Source organism: Polyergus mexicanus, unplaced genomic scaffold (genome assembly GCF_030449975.1).
Source record: "Polyergus mexicanus isolate NDT 795.1 unplaced genomic scaffold, iyPolMexi1.0 SCAF_13, whole genome shotgun sequence".
Taxonomy (NCBI): Eukaryota; Metazoa; Arthropoda; class Insecta; order Hymenoptera; family Formicidae; genus Polyergus; species Polyergus mexicanus.
The window spans coordinates 3,404,586-3,431,460 of NW_027223333.1; the positions used below are offsets into that span (position 1 = coordinate 3,404,586).

General features: G+C 32.0%; 1 protein-coding gene and 1 long non-coding RNA gene across 2 annotated transcripts; one reads left to right on the forward strand and one right to left on the reverse strand.

The window, feature by feature from the left end:
* Positions 1-3,869: 3,869 nt before the first annotated feature.
* Positions 3,870-5,263, reverse strand: LOC138938681 (uncharacterized). The gene is made up of 4 exons (XR_011447745.1): positions 5,070-5,263; positions 4,857-4,949; positions 4,725-4,791; positions 3,870-4,522 (listed from the first exon to the last, which is right to left on the reverse strand). It is a non-coding gene; the product is annotated as an uncharacterized lncRNA (long non-coding RNA).
* A 2,642-nt stretch (positions 5,264-7,905) lies between these two features.
* On the forward strand, positions 7,906-26,625 carry Kdm5 (Lysine demethylase 5). Its single transcript, XM_070306369.1, is given in 18 exon segments — positions 7,906-8,606; positions 13,592-13,808; positions 13,891-14,051; positions 14,236-14,604; positions 14,702-14,980; positions 18,234-18,726; positions 18,985-19,112; positions 19,294-19,488; positions 23,060-23,514; positions 23,598-23,859; positions 23,935-24,763; positions 24,842-24,985; positions 24,988-25,049; positions 25,150-25,374; positions 25,498-25,579; positions 25,691-26,025; positions 26,027-26,098; positions 26,590-26,625. Coding segments are annotated over 18 exon segments (4,554 nt in total). The 5' UTR covers positions 7,906-8,396.
* Positions 26,626-26,875: the final 250 nt, after the last annotated feature.

Here is a 26,875-nt window from a genome sequence, read left to right on the forward strand (position 1 = left end):
CCAAGTTTTTAAAATTATATTAAACTTTAAATGGACCTTGTATATATAGCTGAATGAATTACACACATACTATAACAAAATAGAAAGTTTACAATTTACCGTTTGATCTCAATTTTTTTTTTCAGTGTTAATATTTCTTATATGAATTAAAAAAAATAAATAATTTGAAAAATGGCGCGCTCGGTTTCTGTTGCAGGCACTTAATACTTGTGCGCATGCGCACAATGTCTTGACATCTCGCGAAATGTTTAAAGCAATTATTAATTTTTTCTTAATAAATACTATAGACAATTTTAATTTTTGAAGATAGAGCAAATTAAAATAAAAAAGGAGTAATTATTCTGTACCTTGAGAACTTTCAAATTCTAATGATTTTTACTTATATTAATATTTATATTTAAAAAGGATTTTTTACATAAAATGAATATTTTTTTCATATCAATGTTATTAATTTCAAATAAATGATGTGTGAAGAAGTGAATCACGGTCGAACAGTAAGGCAGCTATATTAAAACGTAAGCAACGCTGAGAATTCCGTATGGATGAAATTCTTAAGTCTTAAGTCTTACTGCTTAAGTTTTTTTATGTGCCATGGCCCTTAGCGTTTTCGAATAAACGGGTTAATCCAAATGCGATTAATTAATCACTATATTTTACTATGAATTCAAGTCTTTTATTGGCAGAAACGATGCAATAACATCATTAATCGCTTTCAGAGCGATTAAATCTGCTACATTCGAAAACGCTATGTGATTGTGAGTGCGTTCCGTGTTTTACAAGTTTGCAACAACTTCAAAATACACGAAATTAAAACGGAACGCTATTAGCTTAACAATACACTTACATGATGTCATCATGACTGCAGTACTCGCAGTGCATAAGGGAATGCACACACAGTATATGGGCCCGTGAGCCCACATCTTAGAAAAGCACTTTACAAATGCTCGTTTTTTTTACGTACAGCGTATTTTTCGAATGAAAAAGGTTTGATTGACGCAAAGTTTATTAATGATATCATTGCATTATCTCTGCCAATAAAAGACTTGAATTCGTAGTAAAATAGTGATTAATTGATTCGGGATGGATTAAAACCCGTTCATTCAAAAACTATAAAAGTTATTATACTTACACCACCAAAAAATCTTTTTAAAAAATCTTTCAAAAAATACTTTATCCTTAAAAAATTACAAAAATATTCTTTATTTGAAAATAATTAACAAGAGAGAGAGAGATAGAGACAGACAGAATTGTTTCTTAAAAAATATTTTTTTAAGAATGATTTCTTAAAAAATAATTTAATAATTTTGTTGTCATAAAATATGTTGTAATAATCAGGGTTGGGAAGTAACGCGTTACTTGTAACGCCGTTACCGTTACAGTTACTTTTTTTCGGTAACTGTAACGGTAATGGCGTTACAAATTTTATTTGTAACGGAAAAAGTAACTTCGTTACATTTTTCGGTAACGAGTAACGAATTTAACAGTTACTTTTATCGTTACTTTTTTCAAATTTTTTGATTTATTTAAGATATTATTCTTGCTATTGTGCGTGATAAAATTTTTATCTTAACCGTAAAGCCGTAAGCAAATCGACCAATTAGCATTCTTATTATGTTGTAAAAATGCTTAAATGTGATTGATCAACTTATGGCTCTTGCAGACCAGTGCGATGACGCGACGCGCGATATCCAATGAGAGCTTTATCTTTTCGGAAAAGCAGAGCTCTCATTTACTACCAGTTCTAAGTACCTTGCAACGAAAATTAGAAAATCTCAATAAATCTGACCTTATAGATTGCCATTCATTAGTTGAAGCTATTCAGCAAGGTTTAAATAAAAGGTAACTTATTAATTTGATTAATACATATGTTATTTAATTTTAAATAAGGATTTAATTGAAAAATATTATTTTATTTTAAACTATTGATTCAAAAGTATTAATTTCAATAAAACAAACAATGTCGCTTAATTTACTATATTTGATTTTAGATTTCTTACAATTACAATATTTGAAACAAAAGAATTAATAATAGCAGCATGTTTACATCCAAAATTTAAGTTAAACTGGTTAATCGGAGAAAAAAGAAAACGTGCTGAAAATTACTTGGAGGATTTATTGGGAATCCGATCAACTGAAAATTCTTCAAAAGCTGGAAAATCTGATGATCACGATGATTTTTTCATTTTTGAGCAAAAAACGGTGCAAAATGAATCTGAACAAGAAGAATTGCAACGGTTTTTAAAATCAAATAATTGTAATATAGAAATGTTAAACGACTATCCAAAACTTAAAAAACTTTTTATTAAATATAATACAGCTCTACCAAGCGGTGCATCTGTAGAAAGAATGTTTAGCATCGGTGGTTCTGTATTAACACCACAAAGAGGGCATTTAAATGATGATACTATGGAGCAACACATTTTATTAAAAATTAATAAAGAATTTCAATAAAATTTAATCATTTATTTTGTAATAAACCTTGAATGAAATCTTGCTTACAATTTTTTAAAAGTTTTTCAAAATAATTTATAAGTTTGTATTGTAAAAAAGTAACGGAAATTGTAACGACTCGTTACTTTTTAGTAACTGTAACGGTAACGAGTTACTTTTTAAAATTGGTAACGAGTAACGGTAACGAGTTACTTTTTAGAAAAAATAACGGTAACGGTAACGAGTTACTTTTATAAAGTAACTTTCCCAACCCTGAGTAATAATGTATATATAAACAAATTGATGAGCGAATACGCTAGGTGCGAAAGAAAAACAAATTACAATTTTAATATATTTATTCAAGATTATTATAATACAAAATTACATGAGAGTAAATACAATTTTTATATTTATTTTGTCAAAATTATTAATTAAATACGAAATAGTAATTTTTTTATGTTTATCCGTATGTGTAATCCAATTAAAACTAAGCTATTGACAATTTTTCCTTTTCAAATATAGTATAATATTCGTTTTCTAATATTTGATTAAAAGTAGATTTTGAATTTCCATTAGTATGCAATTTTAACTCAAAAATTATTTCAGTATTATTTTCTATATCACATATTATGTGATATTAGTCCTAAATTTTGTCATTTTGAACGCGTATATATTATGTTTTCCCAAAAACCTTGTGTGAAACTCAAACTCTTTTGTTAGTATGATAATAGACACATAATAAAAATTTTTTATGTGCCGATTGCACAAAAAATCCCTCTTTTTCATTTTGTGATATACTTTAATGATTCAATAAAATTATCCATAGAAGCTTGATCAAAATTGTAATGCCTAATAAAAAAATATATAAAAAATAGGACTTTACAAATTTTATCATGTAATTCAAAATTGGAAATTTTTAATTCAAGTCGTCCTCTATCTTTATTTTCGACATTTAAATAACCATGTTCGTACGAAAATTGTACAAATAAGTCAACATCTGTTTCTTTTATATTAGATGAAGGAGAAAAAAATCACTTTTTTTTAAATTTCAATATGATCGACTGCTATTTTTTCTATATATCTTAAAAAATCAATGTTTCATCCATAAGTCTTTTAATTTTATCTTGAACTTTATCATAAGAGAAACAATATATTTTTAATTTTAAATAATCTATCAGAGGACCAATAGTTACATATATCTCTCCCCTATTTAAATAGTTTACAAATTGATCAATTCAAAATGTATATCTTAATACGATGAGTGTTAATGTCAATTGCACTGTAACTGTTATACCAATATATTTAATAATCTTAATTTGATCATTAAACAAATTTGCGCTTTTTCACAAATCTCATTTCTTCTGTTGTAAAACCATAATATTTACAAAATTCTTTAAATAAGAAAGAATGGTTTGTAATATTGTTTGCATTCTGTAAAAAAACTCACAATAATGATAGGGATTCATTAAGGCATCATATACATATTTGTTATCTTTTAGTAAAACAATAATTATATCAGAAATTAACCATACAACTTTTTTTAAATCATCATTAGAAAAGCAGTCGTTGAACGATGCATTAGACAGAGGAATACTGTACGCGTCTATTAACACATATACTTTTTTGTTAAAATGTTTGTAAAGAAGTTCAGATAGATATCTTAAACCTTTTTCAATTTCTTTTCTTGTTAAAGTTTTATACCTAGCAGGATCCACATATTTTATAAATTCTGATATATCATTCCCTTCTTCCAGCCATATTTTACTTTTCTTTAGATACAAATGTTTTTTAAACGAGTCATGTAAAACAAATCTAAATGATCTCAAGACATCTTCAAATGAATCTCCATATACCCCCTTAAAATTTACATATATTACAGGATAATGACCAAAATGTTCATTAAATTCTTTTTCCTTGAAAATGTTCTTATCCTTAAATAGAATTTTATTTTTAAGTTTTATTTGGTCCCCATTTTCATCCGCTTGATCCTTTATTGGCAAACCGTGTTCATCAACTTCTATTTCAAGAAATTTTTTGAGCATATTCAAATTTGTTGTTTCACACCATTGAGGTGCTTTATTTAATGTTATGCCTGTGTATGTTGCTTAGAATTAACTTTTATAAATATGCAATGTGTTCTTTATAGCTAAACTGAACTGAACTGAATTGACTGCACTAGTTCAGAGTTTACTTTTCTCTTTCCAATGTGGAGAGAAAAAGTTAAACTGAAATAGTGCAAGCAGTTCAGCTCAGTTCAGCTATAAAGAACAGACTTACAAGTTTTGTTTACGTACCACGACTTCTTAGCAATGTCCTCAAAAGTTGATATTCCGTAATATATAGAATCTCATTACGTGTTTCCTACAAATATACAATTGTTCATCCATTTCATAAAAAAAAAAAAAAAAAAAAAACATGTAACGTACCATGGAGGTAGATGCTTTTTTATTCTGGTCGGAATCCATAGCATTCATTTGTCGATGTTTTACTGTTGGTTTCATACAATAGGAGATGTTAACCTATAAAATGTTTATTACAGATAACTAATTAGACTACTACATTCTATATCTATATAAATGAAAGCAGAATTGAAAGCAAAGAATTAATAACAATAGGTAAAAATATGAAAAACGGCTTACCGTATCTTGATTATTTCTATTATTTTGTTTTGTTGTTATTTTGTTTCTATGAATAAAGCAATGATCGTTTTACTTTAATAAAGAAAAGCGACTGTCGATGTCATTGGACGCTTTCAGGAGACACAACCGTTGAGCATTGTCTTCTCAGCACTCGACTTTGATTTGTTGGTTCTAGAAGGAAGAACCAATCACATTCGATTGCTATTCAATGATTTGTGTCTCCTGAACGCACCCATTGGTCGCGTTTCGCGTTTGCGACCAGCTATCGCTATCGCCTAACATTATGCGATAGGCTTAATGTGGCGTCTACGAGCTCTGTTAAGCCCGTATCAGACTACGCATTGAAAATTGAAGATTGGAGATTAAAGGTTGGAATTTGATTAATCAGAACAAAAGGAACTAAAATTTCTTCATCCTGATTGGTCAAATTTCAATCTTGAATCTTGAATCTCAATCTTTAATGTGTAGTCTGATATGGACTTTAAGGGCATTCTACAATGGCAGTAGGCAATACAGAGTAACAGAGTGAGAAGTAAGATTTTAAGAGTTGGTTTTAAGAGCAAATGGGAATTGCCCATTCCGTTATTTCCGGTCTTTATGTCTAAAAACAGTATACTCTCCTATTCCTGCAACCTTGTTACTGCCATTGTAGACGGCCCTTAAGCCCGTATTACACTATGAGTTGCGGGCTTGGTTACGGTTAGGGTTACGGTTGATAGTTGCTGATTGCCGGTTGCAGGCCCTTTAAGGGCCATCTACAATGGCAGTAACAAGGCTGCAGGAGTAGAATATACTGTTTTTAGTGACATAAAGACCAGGAGTAACGGAATGGGCAATTTCCATTTGCTCTTAAAACCAACTCTTAAAATCTTACTCCTCACTTTGTACTGCCTACTGCCATTGTAGAATGCCCTTTACACGGCACCTTTAATCGGATTTAATAACATCCGTAGTTGTGAAACTGGCCAATCATAGCTATTCCTCTGAAGAATGGAATGACTGTGATTGGCTAGCCTTAGAACAACGGATGTTATTAAATCTGATTAGGAGTAACGTGTAAATGTAGTTTACAATAGAGATTTTAAGCCTTAAGCCTTAAGAAATTGACCAATCACAATCAAGTATGAGGAGAATACTCGACTGTGATTAGTCAATTTCTTAAGGCTTAAGACTTAAAATCTTATTGTAAACGCCACTTAAGTCCGGTTCTACAATAGGGCCGGTATTCATAGTCAGTTTTTATTTCAAGACCGTCTTAAGTAATGTCTTAAGATGCTAATACAGCTTTGTGATTGGTTTAGGACATCTTAAAATTGTGCTTAAGACGGTCTTAAATATAAGAACTGACTATGAATAGTCAGGTTTTACCCTGTTCCACAACTTAGGGCTTAAGTATCTATAATAGGTGATTTAAGCCCTAAGCCTTAAGAAATTGACCAATCACAATCAAGTATGAGGAGAATACTCGACTGTGATTAGTCAATTTCTTAAGGCTAAGACTTAAAATCTTATTGTAAACGCCACTTAAGTCCGGTTCTACAATAGGGCCGGTATTCATAGTCAGTTTTTATTTCAAGACCGTCTTAAGTAATGTCTTAAGATGCTAATACAGCTTTGTGATTGGTTTAGGACATCTTAAAATTGTGCTTAAGACGGTCTTAAATATAAGAACTGACTATGAATAGTCAGGTTTTACCCTGTTCCACAACTTAGGGCTTAAGTATCTACAATAGGTGATTTAAGCCCTAAGCCTTAAGAAATTGACCAATCACAATCAAGTATGAGGAGAATACTCGACTGTGATTAATCAATTTCTTAAGAGTTAGGGCTTAAATCACTTAATGAGTCGTTAGCAAATTGACTAATCACAATCTATTATTCCAAGAATATTCGACTGTAATTGATCAATTCGCTTACGACTAACAACATACGATTTATTGTAGAACGGATCTAAATAGTAAAGACACCATTCCATGCATAGCTTGCAGCAATTCACTACTATTGGTTAAAAATTTGTTACTGGATGATGTAAAATAAATTCCACTATATTTTGCTTCGTCGCTTGAAGTTCAATCAAACGAACAGCAGCAAAATTTTATGGTAAACAGACAAGGAGCGCATACCATAAGCTACCAAAGTGGCAAGTAGTAAAAAAATGTAAACAATCGTGATAAAATAAAAATAAAATAAAAACAATGGCATCAAGTGAAGTACAAAGTTATATTTATTATTATTAAATTGTATATAATTGTAGATAATTTGTGTATATATATAATATATTATATATAGTTATTCTTGTGTGTAACTAAAAATATATTTAAATAATTCAAATATCCAAATCCGTTTCATCTTATAATGTCGCTTTTCTTTTGAAGCTTCATTGGCCCAAGCTATAACTATATTAGCTGCTGCTGCAATTGCAATTTTTTGCTTTTCCAAAGTTTCATAATTATTTTTTTGTATCACTTGCTCACAGTGATATAATTTTTAGTCATACGATATTATCAAATTAATTAAACCTGTTAAAATTAAATTCAAGTGATTTCAAGGTATAACTTAATGTTATTAAGCAGCTGTACTGCTGTTGCTGTTATACCTTTTTATGAGCAATAGGACCCGAGCACACACTTTCATAAGCGCATTACCATAAGCATAAGGAAATTGATTGGTCCATAAGCATATGCATAAGGAAATGGACCAATCAATTTCCTTATGCTTTACGCATTATGCGTTTACGCAAAAGTGTGTGCTCCCCGCTTAAACATGCTTTAGTAAATTTTGATCACGTGATTGTTTTGCTATTGCAGCATGTTGGGCTGCGTTCGAGAACGTCACCCATGTGCACCGAGCGTCGTTCTATCTTTAGAACGACGCTCGTGTGCACGCGGATGATGTTTTTGAACGCGGCCCTCCATATGAAAAGGCACCTTTATGTATTCTATGAAAAGTGGGGGAAGTAAGCGAAACACGGAACGGAATGAATATGGAATAATCAGTTACGTGCAGTTACGGTGAATCGTATGAGAATGTGATGTGTCTCGTTGATGTGTGTCCGCGTGATTCACATCCGTCGCGCGTCTTTCATTGTCAAACAGTAACATCACCAGTGAATACACACGCGAGAACATGATCGGGCCAGAAACGTCGTGGTTACGTGGTCACGCGGTTAATCCGAATTGAGTAGTAACGTCGCCTGAAGTGTTCGTCTAACGTGGGGTCCCCTCACTACGGATTTAAAACGCGTGTGTGCGTACGTACCAACCAGTAGCCAATCAGTCAACCAGCGTTAGAAGTAGTCGCGGCGGTGCCGCCGATCCCCAGCAGATCATGGGATCGAAAAGCAACTGCGGGAATCAACGTTGCGTCCAAGACAACATGGCTTGCGACCGCGCCGAGAGCGACTTTGAGTTTACGGTACCACCAGAGGCGCCGGTGTTCGAACCCACCAACGAGGAGTTTCACGACCCGCTCGCCTACATTGCGAAAATACGGCCGATTGCTGAGAAGTCCGGTATCTGCAAGATCAAACCTCCGCCCGTAAGTATTAGCCAGGTCGTTGAATGGACAATCCGAACGTTATGGTCCTTATTACTCCCTACGTCATAAGTTCGTCTTATCATCGTCGTCGTTCTTATCATCATCATCATCATCATCATCATCATCATCATCATCACATCATCATCATCATCATCATCACATCATCATCATCATCATCATCATCATCATCATCATCATCATCATCATCATCATTATCATTATCATCATCATCATCATCATCATCATCATCATCATCATCATCATCATCATCGTCATCATCGTCATTAAGACGAAGGATGTTGAATTGAAAAACGATCATTATCTTTTTCCGAAAGAAATACGAGAATTAAACGTTCGAATGTGTGCGACGCACACTTTTCTTTGTACCTACGATAATATATTTTCTATAGGATAAATAAAATTGCCAATGATCGCAATGATAAGAACGATGATGATGGAGAAAATAAAAAGGAGCAAGAATGCGATGTTCCTCTTGTCAAGCGTGTTCGACACACACGCCATTTGAATATACGTACAATCGCACGCTGTTTTTTCCACGGCGTCTCCATATTTCCTTCGCTTGTGAAATATGTGTAATGACTTTAAGTGTCACGCGGTGCGTCGTCGCATCCGGGATACGAGTCAAAAAAAGCGAAAAAAAACTGACGAAAACAAATTCATGCCGTTGTTGAAACGTTAAATATGAAACGAGATGGAAAGAAAGAATTTTGCTATATGTCTTCTCTCTCTCTCTCTTCTTTTTAACTAGTGTTACACATTACGACCGTATTAATGGATGTGTGAGGTGACTTTTCGCAAATACACCATTGACGACATCGACTGACACAGTGGCAATATTTATAAAAAATAATATTAGTTACATCAATACAAATACGTCAAATTAAATAAAGACTCAAACTACTGGATAGGTAGATAGGCAATTATTTATTTCTTGCCTTTCGGCTTTGAAAGGGATTTTACAAAAACTTTAACAGTACTTACACAATATAATATAATACCGTACATATAAAATATGAGTTTTACATAATATAATGCCACGCTAGAATTCTGCTGCGTTGTCAATGTTTAATAACGAAACTATCGCTATATGATATATAAAATAGTCGTGACAAGGACCTAATAATGTCAAGTTGAGGAAATGTTGCGGAAAATACCCTATAGTGAAAAAATCTGGGAGAAAAGAAAGGCAATTAGGAAATGCTATTTTGAAATTTTATCAAGCAATAGCACACAGGAAACTTATCGATAAAAATAGTGTGCCCCCCCCCCTTTTTTTTTTTTTTTGAGGTCATTCTCGACTCCCTTCGGGATGATCTCTATTTCGTATAACTGGACTTAATGAAAATAAAAAATTTTGATCGCATGTATTTTCTGCGAGAGAATCTTTCCGCGTGACATAATTTTTTTCCGCGCCGTCGTCACCTTTCACTCCGTGAGCTCTCGATCGTAGCAAGGGGAACAGCTTCATATTTTGGATCTTTCGCTATCGAGATTTATTTTGCGATTTTTCCATCCGAGCGGAGGCGGCAGTATCCTTATTTATGGAATCGGTCTTTTGTGACTCGTTCTTACACATCGTTGATTTATACGCCATCATTAGAAACGATTTGCGCCACCATCTTGTTTCCGCGTGTACAGAAGAAAAACTCAAGCCGGAAATCGAAACTTTCCTCTTTATGACTTTAAGCGTAGGCGACACGAATATTCGGACGAATTCACGAATAGTATAGCTCGCGTGATCGATACTGAAAAACTGATGCAAATATACAGGGTGTTTCAAAAGTAAGTGGAGCTCAATCGCTCGGGAGGTGATTGAAAATAAGAAAAAAAATTGGTATGCACATGGGTCCGGAAATGGCTGCTTGTTTGCGAGTTGTTTTTATATTGAAATTTCAAATTGTTTTGCTTTCGAATTTTTTGAAAAATGGCGAATTGCTTTAGCACTACCCAGGATAAAAAAGATCGTAATAAAAAAATACAATTAAAATAAAAAATAAATAAATAAATACAAAATCGAGCGATTGATCTCCACTTTTGAAACACCCTGTATATTTTCAACGTGCGTATACGTGCCTTCTCAACGCGATTTCATACATAAACGCTTGCTAAAATATAATCCGAATAATATCTCGAGAAGTTTTCCACTACAAAACGTACAATATTCCGAACATTTAAGTGCTTATATAATAGTAGCTTAATTATAAGCATTAGTCTTCGTGTATTTCTACCGCTTCGATATAGATCTGAAGAATATATATTCAAAATTTTCCTTTTTTTTTTTTTTTAATATATATAGATATTTATTTTCTAAATAAATTTTTCTTACTTTGATTATGCTACATTTTTGCTTCTATAGAAAATTCGCTCGTTTCACAAATTTTGAACGGTTTTGCCATTAAAAGTGTAACAATAAGAGGATATAATAAGAGAAAGAGAGAGAAAGAGAGAGAGAGAGAGAGAGCAAAATGCGTCATAATCTTTAGTAATCGAGATATCACGGAAAGATTACGTACGTATTTCTGGAAAAAAAAAAAAAAGGAGGTTAGGTTACACATACACACACAGAAGATGTATGTGATTACATCCTTGTCATTTTCTCTGACAAATGCCGAAAGCAGCGTCAAAGCGCCACAAACTCTCAAGTGATCATTGATTTTTATCTACTATTTTATTTTTCTCAACTAATCAATAGTTAACTAACAATTAGCTATTCAATTGCGGCCAATTGTTTATCTTCCTTGCTTTGAAAGAAGAAATTTTAGAAGTTTGCTTCAATGACGTATTTTTTTGCTCTCATACAATTTTTTGCTCTCAATCAGTTTAGGAGGATTATTATATGATTTCCGATCATATTAATACGTTTTTATCTAATCATTATTATGTGATATTGAAGAAATATTTAAAATTGTTTTGTTTATCTATTCTAGGAAATGCATCAATAAGTAATGTAATGTTTGAATTTCGTTGAAGATAATGCGTAGTGTTACTTATTCCTGTATTAATTTTTATTATTATATTAATAGAACTAAACAAATTTAAAATCCGTGAATCCAGTATTTCACAAAATATAATTTCTCATAGATTTTCTCTCGAATATCGACATATCGCATATTTCTTTAAATTTTTTAATAATTAAACTTTAAAACAATTTTGACAGTATCTCTTTTATCACACGAGAAAAAATACAGAGAATGAAAAATCAGTATATTTCTTCAGAATGGAACTTATCTGGAGAAGCAACAATTTTTGTTTTAAAATTACCCAAGTATGTACACATAATTGAAGTAGAAATGCAAGAGGTCTGCAATAAAGCTTGCCGATATGTTGAATTATCGAAAATTTTTCATCATTTGCGTCGCGCAATTTCTCGAGTATGTAGTACATAACAACAAACTCGGCATTATTTATGGCTTCATGTCAGAAATTGGATACATACTATCGAGTCGATCGCATTCTATATTTACATACTCTTGCATCGTGATTATTGTGTAATCTAATATAATATAATTTGTGTTATCCATTTAATCGTAAATGTTTAATTTTAATGACATACGTAACACGTGCATCTAAATTTATGTGTATTGAAACATTAATATTCTCGTATATATATATATATATATATATATATATATATATATATATATATATATGTATATCAAGAAAAAATTCTCAAAAGATATCTTTGATTGGCCATAGTTGTGTGAAATATTCTGGATTATTTATTTTTATTTATGGTATATTTTTATGTATTTATATATTATTTCGTGATTTTTTTATCATCTTATCGCTTATGTTACGATGAAAATCCAAATTTTTTTTATTTCGCTAATACTTAAATTTTCTATTATTTAGGAATTTTATTATTTGGAATAATTTAAATAAAAACACTATAAATTGGATTTATAGTATATTTTTATGCATTTATATATTATTTCGTGATTTTTTTATCATCTTATCACTCGTGTTACAATAAAAATTCAAACTTTTTCTTTTTAACTTTGCTAGCATCTAATTTTCTATTATTTAGGAATTTTATTATTCGGAATAATTTCAATAAAAATACTATAAATTGGAGAGTGTATGTGTATACATTACATGAATACACATGAATTTAAGTAATGATTTGATATTGCTCAAATTTCTCTTATTTAATTAGAGTAATAATTTAATTTATTCAATTAAGTGATATTGATTAGTTGAATTTAATTTCTTTTACAGAAAAAGTATAGTTTACCATAGAAATTAAATCTAAATTAAATCTAAATTAAACCTAAATTAAATTTAAATTCTATGATTAAATGGAAAATATGTAAAGATTTATTAATTAACACATCATATATTTGTCAGATAAAATTATGTTTATTTCCTTTTCCAATTTTTTAAAATCAACTAACATTGCTATGATACTATATTATCACATAAGGAAGCTTTCGGAGCGTTTATCGATCTCGTTTCATCGTTTCATCACATAATTCTTATGGACGGTTTATATATGGTATATATTTAGAAACATGATTCGATTGTACATTATTACATGAGCATATATTATGCACTATTGATTAATAATATATATAAATGTATATTCCATGAGAGATATAATCCTGATTTTACTGAACTAAATAAGTCATAAAAGCTTTGAAGTATCCTTTGCGTATAAGCTATAAAATAACAATTAATTTAACTATCATTTTGTAACAATGAAACAAAACGATGATCTTAATAAATGTCTCATCTTTTAAATTATAGGCTATCCCACTTCCAATATAAGATTTTTTTTTATAAATTTTACATATATATGATTTTAAAATTGATATGATGATATTTGTTAACATTAACTTTAAAATCAAAATATTTTTAGAATTTGATCTCCAAGAAATAAAAATAATTTTTCCGGAATAAATCTATTTTGAAAAAACCAAACTTTTTGTAAGATAAATATTTATAAGGTCTATGGTTTTTTGCAGAATTGGCAGCCACCATTCGCCGTAGACGTAGACAAATTTAAATTTGTTCCGAGAATACAAAGATTAAATGAATTAGAAGCTAAAACCAGGATAAAGCTTAATTTCTTAGATCAAATTGCAAAATTCTGGGAGCTCCAAGGTTCCTCCTTAAAGATTCCACTTGTAGAACGTAAGGCATTGGATTTATACTCCTTACATAAAATAGTCACAGATGAAGGTCAGTTTTACTTATATGTTTTATTTATTGTATGTTTTATATATTTACATTCACGGCTTTAATCGTTATACGTTGCTTACAGGGGGCATAGAAACTGTAACAAAAGAAAGAAGGTGGGCAAAAATTGCCAACAAAATGGGTTACCCATCCGGACGAAGCGTAGGCAGCATATTGAAGAATCACTATGAGAGAATTTTATATCCATTTGATGTCTTCAAACAAGGAAAAACATTGTCAGATATCGTAAGTCAAAGTTTCTCTTTCTCATTTGCAGAAAAAAATTTTATTTACAAGAATATCAAATCGTGAAATCAATTATTCATAATTTGATAACAATATAATTTACTTTAACTATAGTAATTATTATATATTTATAATTATTAAGAATAGTTTCAGTTTAATACAGAAGTGATTTTGTTTTATATAGAAATTCGAACCAGACTCAGACGTGAACGAGAAAAGGGATCGCGATTATAAGCCGCACGGTATAATATCTCGTCAGCAAATTAAACCACCAAATGAGAAATTCTCGCGGCGATCCAAACGGTATTCCGGCCAAGAAGAGAAGCAGGATGTATCAATTAAACAAGAGGACTATAAGGAGGAATGCGACTCGGACAACGACTGCAAGGATAAAGTTAAAAATAGGCATTTTAGTTTTGACACGGACAAAAGCAAGGAGCTTAAGAAATTACAATTTTATGGACCAGGTCCGAAAATGGCCGGTTTTAATACCAAAGAGGGGAAGAAATCTAATAAGACTCGTGGTTTGAAACTCGTTTACGATTACGATCCTGTAAATAGGATTTAGCAATTTATTTATATTGCATTTTCTAGTTAGAAAATTAAGTCAAATAACTTAATTAGATATTGTCTTTTTATCTTTTATTCAGTTAGCAAAATACATTTGTCACAATTGCGGAAGAGGTGACAACGAGGAGAACATGCTGTTGTGCGACGGTTGCGACGACAGTTATCACACTTTTTGTCTTATGCCGCCATTGACAGAAATACCAAAGGGTGATTGGCGATGTCCCAAGTGCGTTGCTGAAGAAGTCTCTAAGCCTATGGAGGCGTTCGGCTTTGAACAAGCGCAAAGAGAATACACGTTGCAGCAATTCGGAGAAATGGCCGATCAATTTAAAAGTGATTACTTTAATATGCCTGTTCATGTAAGTTCTCATTTTCAAAACATTACAAAATATATTTTAAAATAGATATTGCAAGGGAATAATTAAAATAGAATAATTAATATTAAAATAATGGAAAAAGGGCTTTTTTTTTTAAGTCTGGCTCTTTTCTTTTTCCATTATTTAAATTAACACATATGTATATATATGTATATATGTATATATGTTATAAATAAGGTGTCTGATAATAACCATATCACCTCTCGTATGCAGGTAAAACAGGTGAAACCGAGAAAAAAAGTCTTTTACAATTTTGCGATTTTTGTAATAATTATTGAGAAATTAATTAAAAAAGATTGACCAATTTGCACGAGTATAAACGCGTGGCGAGAAGAGACAGCCTAAAAGTATGCGGTCACTAGGCGCGTGACAAAGATTTGGGAGGAGCGCTTGACAAATGACAGTAATGATAATAGTTATATGTACGAGTGGTACATAATGCTTCATTCTCGCGTTCTAGCAACATATCATAGGCTGTCCATTCTCACTGCATATATACAGGGTAGGCCATTTTAATGTATCCACTGAAATATCTTAAAATCTATAAGTTTAAGACAAAAATGTTTTACACAAAAGTTGTATGGTTCAGAAAAAATATGGACTTGACCTTGAGTGACCTTTTCAAGGCCAAATCAATGTGATCGATGTTTTCGTAAATAGAACCCCCCATTTTTTATTGCATGTTCTTGTAGCTTATCTCGAGAGCTTTCGAAACACTATATTAAAGTATTTTTTTATTAAGTACTTTTTGAGTTATTTTGTATCTTAATCTGACATATTGTGATATAAAAAATAAAATATTTAGTTTTCAATAATCCGTAATACTTTTATGTACAGAATAATGAGACAAATCAATTAGTGTAAAGAAAAAAACAAATAATTGTTTAAAAAAATAATATTATAAATAATTACATACTTTTTCTTAAAAGCAATTATTTTTTTTTATACTGATTGATTTGTCTTATTATTCTGTACATAAAAGTATTACGGTAAGATTATCGAAAACCAAATATTTTATGAGATATTTTATTTTTTATATTAAAATATGTCAGATTAAAATATAAAATAATTCAAAAAGTACTTAATGAAAAAATACTTTATTATAGTGTTTTGAAAAGCTCTCGACATAAGGTACAAGAATATGCAATAAAAATGGGAGGTTCCATTTAAGAAAACATCGATCACATTAACTTGACCTTGAAAAGGTCACTGAAGGTCAAGTCCATATTGTCATTATGTGTCTCCCTCTAAACCATATAACTTTTCTCCATCTTCTCTTTTTAACCACACTCTAAATAATTTTAACATTTTCCACCAACAGTTGCAATTTACTATGGAAATAGGAGAGGGAAATAGACTAAACTTTCTAAACATCACAGTGATTTTAAGCTATAATCACCCCATATTTAATTGGTATCATAAACCTACATTTTCTGGTAGATAATTGCATTTTATGTCTAATCACCCTCTTAGCCAAAAAAGAGGCACTATCATTGGTCTCATTGATAAAGTATTTTTGTTATCTCATTCTATGTTTCACTGTGAGAATATCGAGTTGGTTATTAAGATTCTATTAGATAATGGATACCCCTCAGTTTCATCTTTCGTGTCTTGCACGAACGCCTTAAATTTAAGTTCAATAAAATTTATTCTTCTAATAATACAATATTTAGTGGAGAACCCACTTCCTATTTTATCATACCGTTTATCATACCGTTTTTAAAAATATCATCAAAGACTTAAATGTTAAACTCTTTTATCAGAGTCTGAACAAATTAAACACACTTATTAAAGTGCACACGGACTCTTGCTCTCAATCCTCTCGTCAAAACGTATATAAGATCAATTGTACGGATGCTTCTTACGTAGGACAGACAAAACGACAGTTACACACTCGCATCTCGGAGCATAAAAACCATATTCGAAGAAACACTAACAACCATTCCATCATAACTGACCATAGAATAAATTTTAATCATGAATTTGATTGGGAAAACATCACAGTACTCGATAATGAATCCCATTTACGCAAACGATTGATTTTAGAAATTTTACATATAAAACGACAAAAGAATAGCTTGAACTTGCAAACCGACACTGAATGCTTAACCGACACGTATTTTACGGTTTTAGACAAACTTTCAAAGATTTGAGGGGTACATCTCAGTTTTTTATTTGATTATATTATATTTATTTGACTAATTATATTTTTAAGTCATAATCCCCCCCCCCCCCACCGCTCGATTACTCTTGTAATTCGAGATTGTTTTTTGTTTTATTTATAATAACAATGTCGCGCCGTTGCTGTTTGTGTATACTTATTGTTATTGATACCTTTGTTTTTTCTCACAACCTTGTTATGCTCATCTTTCATTTATGTTGATAATTGTTGAGCCTGGTTCTCCTGATTTACACAATGTATACTGTACATCTAACATCGTCTTTGTGTGCGGAGCGTGGATTCTTTTTGTGAGTTGCATCTCGTTTATATTCAAGCTTCAGAGCCATTCTCTCACACCATCCGTTTAATCCGCCTAACATTAAATCATATTTGTACAGATCAGATTGACATGATCACGGAATTTTTTCGGTTAGTCATCCCCAAATGACTCTAATACTCAGGCGTGAACTTCTACAATACTTCAATAATGTGAGAGATTATCGGTCTTTATTTTAATTTATATTATTTAGTCTTATTCCTTTTGCGACCATTGTTTTATTTCTGCGACAATGATTTCACCTTTCCGATTATGTTATACTGTTGTTTATTTTAATTAATTTATTATTATTTATTTTTATTCCTTTACGACCATTTATTTTTTAATTTCTTGCGACAATGCTTCTATTTTCATATAAATAACGTTCATGTTAGTAACCGACTAAACCCATGCGATCGTAAACCTCTGTTATAAGTTTAATTTATGTTGAAGATGGCCTAAAAAAGAGGCCGAAACGTCCTATAAATGTAGAGAATGTTACATAATAAAAAACTGTTTACGCATCAACTACCGCGCTTGGCTCTGATTGCCATTTTCTTCGAATTAATTTAATTTCATATAACTTTTGTCTTAAACTTATATAGATTTTAAGATATTTCAGTGGATACATTAAAATGGCCTACTCTGTATATATATATATATATATATATATATATATATATATATATATATATATATATATATATATATTTATCCTCTATGTATTGTATATATATTTAATAAATTTTTGTTTACAGATGGTTCCAACATCACTGGTGGAGAAGGAATTCTGGCGAATAGTCTCGTCTATTGATGAGGATGTAACTGTGGAATACGGCGCTGATTTGCATACGATGGATCACGGATCCGGATTTCCGACCAAGACCAGCGTCAATTTATTCACCTGCGATCAAGAATATGCCGAATCTTCGTGGAATTTAAATAATCTGCCAGTCTTGCGTGGCAGCATCTTAGGTCATATTAACGCTGATATCAGTGGCATGAAAGTTCCTTGGATGTATGTTGGTATGTGTTTTGCCACATTCTGTTGGCACAACGAAGATCATTGGAGCTATTCCATCAATTATCTACATTGGGGCGAACCAAAGACATGGTACGGTGTGCCTGGCTCTCAGGCAGAGCGCTTTGAACACTCCATGAAATCCGCCGCGCCAGAACTGTTTCACAGTCAGCCTGATCTATTGCATCAGCTTGTCACCATTATGAATCCGAACATATTGACAAACGAAGGTACATTATTGTACAATACATTAAGCTTAATACTAAACAAAATTTCTATAAATTAAAAGAAGAAATAAGATTCAAAAAAAGTTTTTCTCTCATTAAGAAAAAGAAAATTGAATAAATTTGGCTAAAAATTTATTTCTGATATAGATTATTTATTTAACATTTACTTTAAAATAATTCTAGATTAAAGGATCTTATATGTATATATATGTATTTTTCTATAAATATATGTATTAGAATAATCTTATAATTATTTAACAGGAGTGCCAGTATTTAGAACAGACCAGCATGCAGGCGAATTTGTTGTGACATTTCCGAGGGCATATCACGCAGGTTTTAATCAGGGTTACAATTTCGCTGAAGCCGTCAATTTTGCACCTGCGGATTGGGTATGTAAATCGTTACACAATTGAGTTCGTTTTCTTAGGCCTTATTGAATAAAGATTGTAGTGTTAAAATATATTCAAGAATACAAATTAATTATTTAAGTATACATGATACATTACTTAAGTATATTCTATTATAATTAAATTATATTAATTATACTAAATTATACATTTCTCATCCCAGCTTAAGGTTGGACGAGAATGTATCACGCACTATTCAAATTTGCGGAGATTTTGTGTATTTTCTCACGATGAGTTAGTTTGTAAAATGTCGCTGGATCCGGATTTGTTAGATATTGGTATCGCAACCGCCACATATTACGATATGCTGCAAATGGTAGAAGATGAGAAAAAATTACGAAAAAACTTGCTGGAGTGGGTAAGTTTATATTTATATTATCCATATTATGAATATTTTTTACTAAGTAATATTTAAAGAGTATACAAGCAAGAAAAAAATTATTATCATAAATTTCTGACAGTAAGTTAAAAACTTTGAGATTCCATATAAAATATTTTATTAATGAAAATTTTATAAGATTTTATTAGATATTAATATTTAAATACTTTTGTCCTTTTATATCAACCAACACAATCAATCTAGTTTTGATTTTTTTTATTTCTTTGATTTCTAATTGAACAAATATACTTATTTATTTATATTTATATATTTATAATTAACTTATATTATTCACATTATCGTATCATTTATTTATATTATTACTGATATATTTATAAATATTAATGCACACGTGCATACATTTATATACTGAATATACAAGGTGTCTGAAAATTCGCGCAACACCCTTTAAAGGAAGGTAGAGGGTGTTATTCTGAACAGAAAAGTTCTGTACCATTTTGCGATTTTCTCAATATTTAAGAAAATATTAATCGTAAAAAATTAGCCAACAAAGTGCCGCGAAAAGCTCGCGGTGCGAAGACGCCTCCCACTGTCACTTGATATTAGGTCCGCGGCGAAGCAGTGGGAGGAGCGCTTTGCGAGCGTACTTCGCTATGACAACCGAAAGAATTACACACATGATGCGCGTCCTCCCACCGCTTCGCCGCAGGTCTAGTATCAAGTGATAGTGGGAAGTGTTATCGCGCTGCGAGCTTCTCGCGGCACTTCGTTGGCTGACCTTTTACAATTAATATTAAGGGGTGTTGCGCGAATTTTCGGACACTGTATACAGTATTTGATATATAATTTCAACATTTGAGGCCATTGCACATGAAAATGTTTTAATTGTAACTGTAAAACTGTAAACAAACTGAGCAATCACAGACAAACATTTTTATTACATTGCAAATGCTTGACTGTGATTCGTCAATTAACTTATAGTCTTACAATTACGATTAAAACTTTTTCACATGCAATGGCTTTTATAGAAATTTTACTGGAATTTATATGTACATATTTCATACACACTCATCATATACAGGGTGTCCCATTTTAATGTCCCACCCAAAATAACTTTTTTATTTTTGATTGTAGGAAAAAATGTTTCAGACAAAAGTTGCATGATTTTCAGGGTGCCACATGATAAAAATATAGACTTAACTTTGAATGGCCTTTTCAAGATGAGATCAATGTGATCGATGTTTTCTTAAATGGAATCCCTCATTTTTTATTGCACATTCTTGTAGTTTATCTTGGGAGCTTTTCAAAACACTATAATAAAATATTTTTTCATTAAGTACTTTTTGAGTTATTTTGTATCTTAGTCCGACATATTTTGATATAAAAAATAAAATGTCTCGTAAAATATTCAGTTTTCGATAATCTTGCGTAATACTTTTATGTACAGAATAATGAGACAAATCAATAAGTGTAAAAAAATAATTATTTTTAAGAAAAAATATGTAATTATTTACAATATATTTTTTAAAACAATTATTTGTTTGTTTTTTTTACACTAATTGATTTGTGTCATTATTCTGTACAAAAGCATTACGGTAAAATCATCGAAAACTAAATATTTTACGAGATATTTTATTTTTTATATCAAAATATGTCAGATTAAGATATAAAATAACTCAAAAAGTACTTAATGAAAACATGCTTTATTATAGTGTTTTGAAAAGCTTTCGAGATAAGCTACAAGAATGTGCAATAAAAAAGGGGGGGGGGTTCCATTTAAGGAAACAGCAATCACACTGATTTCATCTTGAAAAAGGACACTCAAGATCAAGTCCATATTTTTATCATATGGCCCCCTCGAAATTATGCAACTTTTGTCTGAAACATTTTTTTCTACAATCAAAAATAAAAAAGTTATTTGGGGTGGGACATCAAAATGGGACACCCTGTATACTATCATACATACTCTACACTTTACAACAATAAATGTAGTCAATTCAAGTTTTATTTGTCTTATATGAGGATACAATCTTTGTATGTAATTTTATTTTTCGCTTATAAGAATTAATAGGTTTGTTCTTTGCAGCTAAATTTATTGCACTTTTCGGTTTTCTCTCTCTTTTTCTCTAACTTCAAAATACATAGTGTGTTTAAATGTATACTCAGTTATTTTTTTAAAAGAGTTATAAAAAAATGTTTTGAATAAAAGTTATTTCTTCGTTTAAGAAGATTTATATAACTCGAACGAAAATTTTTAAAATATTGTCCATGAGAGACATTCTGATTTTTTAAAATGGAATAGTACACCTATTTAACTACAGTTTTATAAGGTATTTTATATGAAATCCAATAATGTATAAAATGAGATGTTTTTAGTAGTTTTTCATAAAAGATTGTCATTTGTGTTGCTTTTAAGTATGAACGGAAAATCAAAATAACTCTATTATTTAAAAAAAACGAACTCTTATTATTTGAACACTCAATTATTATTATTATTATTAATATTATTATTACTATTTTTTAAACAACTTATATTTAAATGAATAATTATTAACTTTAATTATTATTATTATTAATTTTATATTTGAAAAAATAATTGAGTATATCCATTTAAACCAAACACTGGCTGTGTTCCGATATTCACTGCCAGTACTGAAAATCTATGATGCACATGACATAAATTATAGATTTTCAATACTAACAGTGAATATATCGGAACGCAGCCACTATCTCCATCTCCATTTTACTCTGTTTCAGTTTATAAGACATACAAGAACAAATCTAATAGCGTTTTCGAATGAATGGGTTAATCCAATCTGGATCAATTAATCACTATTTTATTATGAATTCAAGTCTTTTATTGGCAGAGACGATGCGATGACATCATTAAATGCTCTCAGAGCGGTTAAACCTGCTACATTCGAAAACGCTATAATGGTATCCAATGGTATCGTGCTAAATATGCAATCTTATTTCCAACATAGAAGAAATTTACGTGCGAACACTGGCAATATATTTGCCGCGAAAGGTCAACATATTTAGGCCGAATAGTACATACGGAGCGCGCGCTCATGTACCACATGCACACATGGCCTGCGTGCGTATATGTGCGCGCGCGCGCGCGCGCGATGAAACCTGTATATGCGTATACGCGCGATATTATCGTTTGTGGACATGTTGAAGTTGGTATAGGACTGACCGACCGTCCACGTTTATAGAAACCTAATTAATGCCGCCACGTATTTTCAATGTTCTCTTGATATCCTGTCAAATCTGTTGTTTCGTTTTCATCATTGAAATAATACTCTTAGTTCGCAACAGTTAGCGTTAATTGAGGCCGATGCCCATTTGTCAGGCACAACTCCGCGATTTCAGATTATGTAACTTACGTACGTATTAGATGAGCGAGAAGGTTATGTTTTCGAAGTTTTGTGCCATGATGCTAAACATGCAATTTGTTTTTTTTCTCGCTGCTATTTTGCAGGAGCTTGCCACTTATGCGTGAAGTATTTTCGATGTGACGTTAAAGAAAATAGTGTGGAAAAAATTTTTATAATTTTGAATTTGGGTAATTTGTTTTTCTGCTTAGGGTGTGACAGAAGCGGAACGTGAGGCATTCGAACTTTTACCGGACGATGAGAGACAGTGCGAAGCATGTAAAACCACCTGCTTCCTGAGTGCTGTTACATGCTCGTGCCACAATTCACAGTTAGTTTGTTTGAGACACTTTGCTGATCTGTGCACCTGTCCACCAGAAAAACATACACTGCGTTATCGGTATACATTGGACGAATTACCAATCATGCTGCAGAAATTAAAACTGAAGGCTGAGTCGTTTGACTCGTGGGTGACTAAAGTGAAAGAGGCGATGGATCCCAAGAACGACAAAATTGAACTAAGTGAATTGAAGGAGCTCCTCAATGAGGCTGAGAACAAAAAATTCCCCGAGAGTGAATTACTCACGGCTCTAACCACCGCTGTGCAAGATGCTGAGAAATGTGCAAGTGTCGCGCAACAGCTGTTGAACAATAAACAGCGTACAAGGTTGGTAAACTGCAAATGCTTGTAGTATTTTGTATAAGGATTTGTGTAATTTTATTTGCTTGTATACTTTACAATTTTTATAGGACTAGGCAATCAGTTGATACCAAGTATAAACTTACTGTAGAAGAATTAACACTTTTCTATAAAGAGATAACCAACTTGTGCTGTGAACTTAAAGAATCGGATGGTGTAAAGTTCATACTCGATCAAGTATTGCAGTTTCAAAAAGATGCAGAAGAACTGGAGTCTAAAGATGAAGAGTGCGATGTTGAGAAATTGAAAAAATGCATCGACTTTGGAGACTCCATCTATATTGATCTGCCTCAACTTGTACTATTGAAACAGGTATGTAATAGTAAATATATAGTTTTATCCTCTCAAAGAGGAATTAGACATATTAAATTTTTTTTTATTTTACAGAGATTAGCACAGATACAGTGGTTGGAAGAAGTAAAATCCCTCCAAGACGATCCAAAAGCTGTCAGTCGTGAAGAGGTTGCGAAGTTGATTGAGAAGGGCATGACGATACCGCCTCACTTCAGTATCGAAAATATGCTATCGGAATTGCATGCGTTAACAAAAGCAATTGATAAGTGGGAAGAGAAGGCCAAGATATTTCTTCACATAAAAAATAGACGAACCATTGCCAGTGTGGAGGAATTTATTCGCGAGGCAGATGAAGTTGAAGCGTACTTGCCGAGTTTAGATAATCTTCAGGACACATTGAATAAAGCGAAGAATTGGACGAAGCTCGTAGATGAGATACAAGCGAAAGAAAATTTTCCATATTACGATACTCTGGACGATTTGATAAGAAAAGGCAGAAATATCTCGTTGCATCTGGACGCCCTTCCGATGCTGGAATCTACACTCTCGCAAGCAAAAGCATGGAAGGAGAGGACTGCGAGAACATTCCTAAGGAAAAATTCTCACTATACATTGATGGAAGCTCTATCTCCGCGAATTGGTGTCGGAGTGCAGGCGATGAAGACCAAAAAGCATAAGGGTGACGAGTCTATAGGGGCTGTTTATGTCTGTGATACAAAATTGGATGATTCTAGTGATTCGGCGAATGTGGTCGCTGCTTTTAAGCTAGCGGAGCAGCGCGAGATGGAAGCAATGAGAAGCTTAAGAGAAAGAAATCTGATGAAGATGAAAGCCGATGTTGAAGATTCCAAATACTGCGTCTGTCGGCGATCAAGATTTGGTATTATGCTTCAGTGCGAGCTTTGCAAAGATTGGTTTCACAGTAAGTATAATAGTATATCGTAAATCGTAAGAAAAAGATAATTATCGCTATTATTGATTATCAATTTTTATTTTGTAGCAAATTGCGTGCCTCTACCTAAGACATCGTACAAAGGTAAACCACCAGGTCCAAGGGACATAAAGTTTTTGTGTCCGTGTTGTCTACGTTCTCGACGACCTCGTTTAGAGACGATACTAGCCCTCTTAGTGAGTCTTCAGAAATTCCGATTCGATTGCCGGAGGGAGAAGCATTGCAATGCTTGACTGAACGTGCAATGAATTGGCAGGCAAGTATATTCTTCAATATCGTATTAAGTAAACGACGTATTAAGTAAATGTTATTATTATAATATTGATAAGACTATATTAATTATGTAATATAAATAGGATCGAGCGAGACAAGCATTAGCCACTGAAGAGATCTCGTCAATACTGGCAAAACTTTCTGTAATGTCGCAAAAATTAGTTGAAGCGGCGGCGAGGGAGAAGACAGAAAAGATAATCAGCAGCGAGTTGAAGAAAGCAGCAAATAATCCCGAACTGCATCAAAGAGTCCAGGCCATCGCGCCTCTCAGTGGGGTGCATTCGGATGATAGCGCGCTTAGTACAGCTGTGAGTGTCAATTGTGCCATGCGATTTGTAAAGTTATATCTTCATCTTTCACATTATGAATAATATTATAGTTCATGTGTGAACAAAATGTAAAATATATAAACTATATTTCTAATATTGCAGGATGACGATGATGATGTCATTGCTATGGATGACGAACCAACTTGTAGTACTTTTAACAGCAACGAACATGCATATTCATACAGTAAGTTTCTGATTATGACACAGATATACGATATATTTCAAAATAGGTTGCGCGCGCGCGCGCGCGTGTGTGTGTGGATAATGATTGTAATGTTTTATGTTATTATTTTAGTCTCAAAAATCCGGCGGAAAACTCAATCGGATGACAACGGTGGCGATTCGGTTGGCTTATTATCGTCAAACGCGAGGTTACGTTTGGAGGAACTAATGATGGAGGGTGATTTGTTGGAAGTTGCCTTGGATGAGACGCAACATATCTGGCGTATCTTAAGTCACATGAATAGTCATAACACCATGCGAAAATATAAGTCATTTGAGGAGGTTCAAGTGAATGCCAATCAGGAGATGAAAGACATAAAAAAACGAGGAAGGAAGCGGAAAGAGGAATTCGAATTGTTGAAAAAAATTGGACGGCAGAAAATCGAAGAAAAAAACATGGTTAAACGTAACAAAAAGCAGTCCTATCATTAAGGAGAAGAGACAGAGTTCGCCGGTTTCCATGAAACGTGGACCTCGCAAGGTATTTGATTCTTTTTCTAACTTCTTGTATTCTTGGTAACGATGATATGAATTAAATCTTTCAATCAATAAATTTTTTTTTATTTACACATATACAAGGAAGTTATTAATTTATAAAAAATATATACAGGTTGTTAATTAATTCACACACTCATTCACTAACAATAAGTATATAACGGAAGAGCCTTGTTAATACATATTCTCTCATATCGACAAATGCCTAGAGTAACTAGTGCGATTGAACAATCAGAAAGAAATCTTCAACTGGCCAATTGGCAATGTGAGCTATTGGATCCCTTCTTATATAACATTCCTTAATAAAAAATAAGTCTTATATCATTTTCTAAATTGTAATAAAAAAAAGGAATTATCAAATCAAATTCTGTTGTTTAAACACACACAGCGCCGTTTATTAAAGAGATATATGTGATGATGTACATTCGCAAGTCGTGCTACTGATAATATAGTTATCATATTATTTAATGCGCGCAGTTCAGAGATGTTCGTCTAAAGAACGGCGCTGATTAGATGTAAAAACTTGTTCGAGGTGTCTACTTCCTGCAAAAACATGGAAAATCTGGAATTCCCGAGATTTCTTTTATATGTGGAAAGATCAGAGAATTCTTATGGAACTTTATTGGGAGTCACAGAATTTTTACAAAATTTTCTCTGATAATTTTGCTTTTATACTATAAGCAATCGGTCGATAAACAGTCCATCGATAAGTCAAGTTATGTGAATTATGTGTTTGAAATACATATAATATAAATATATATCT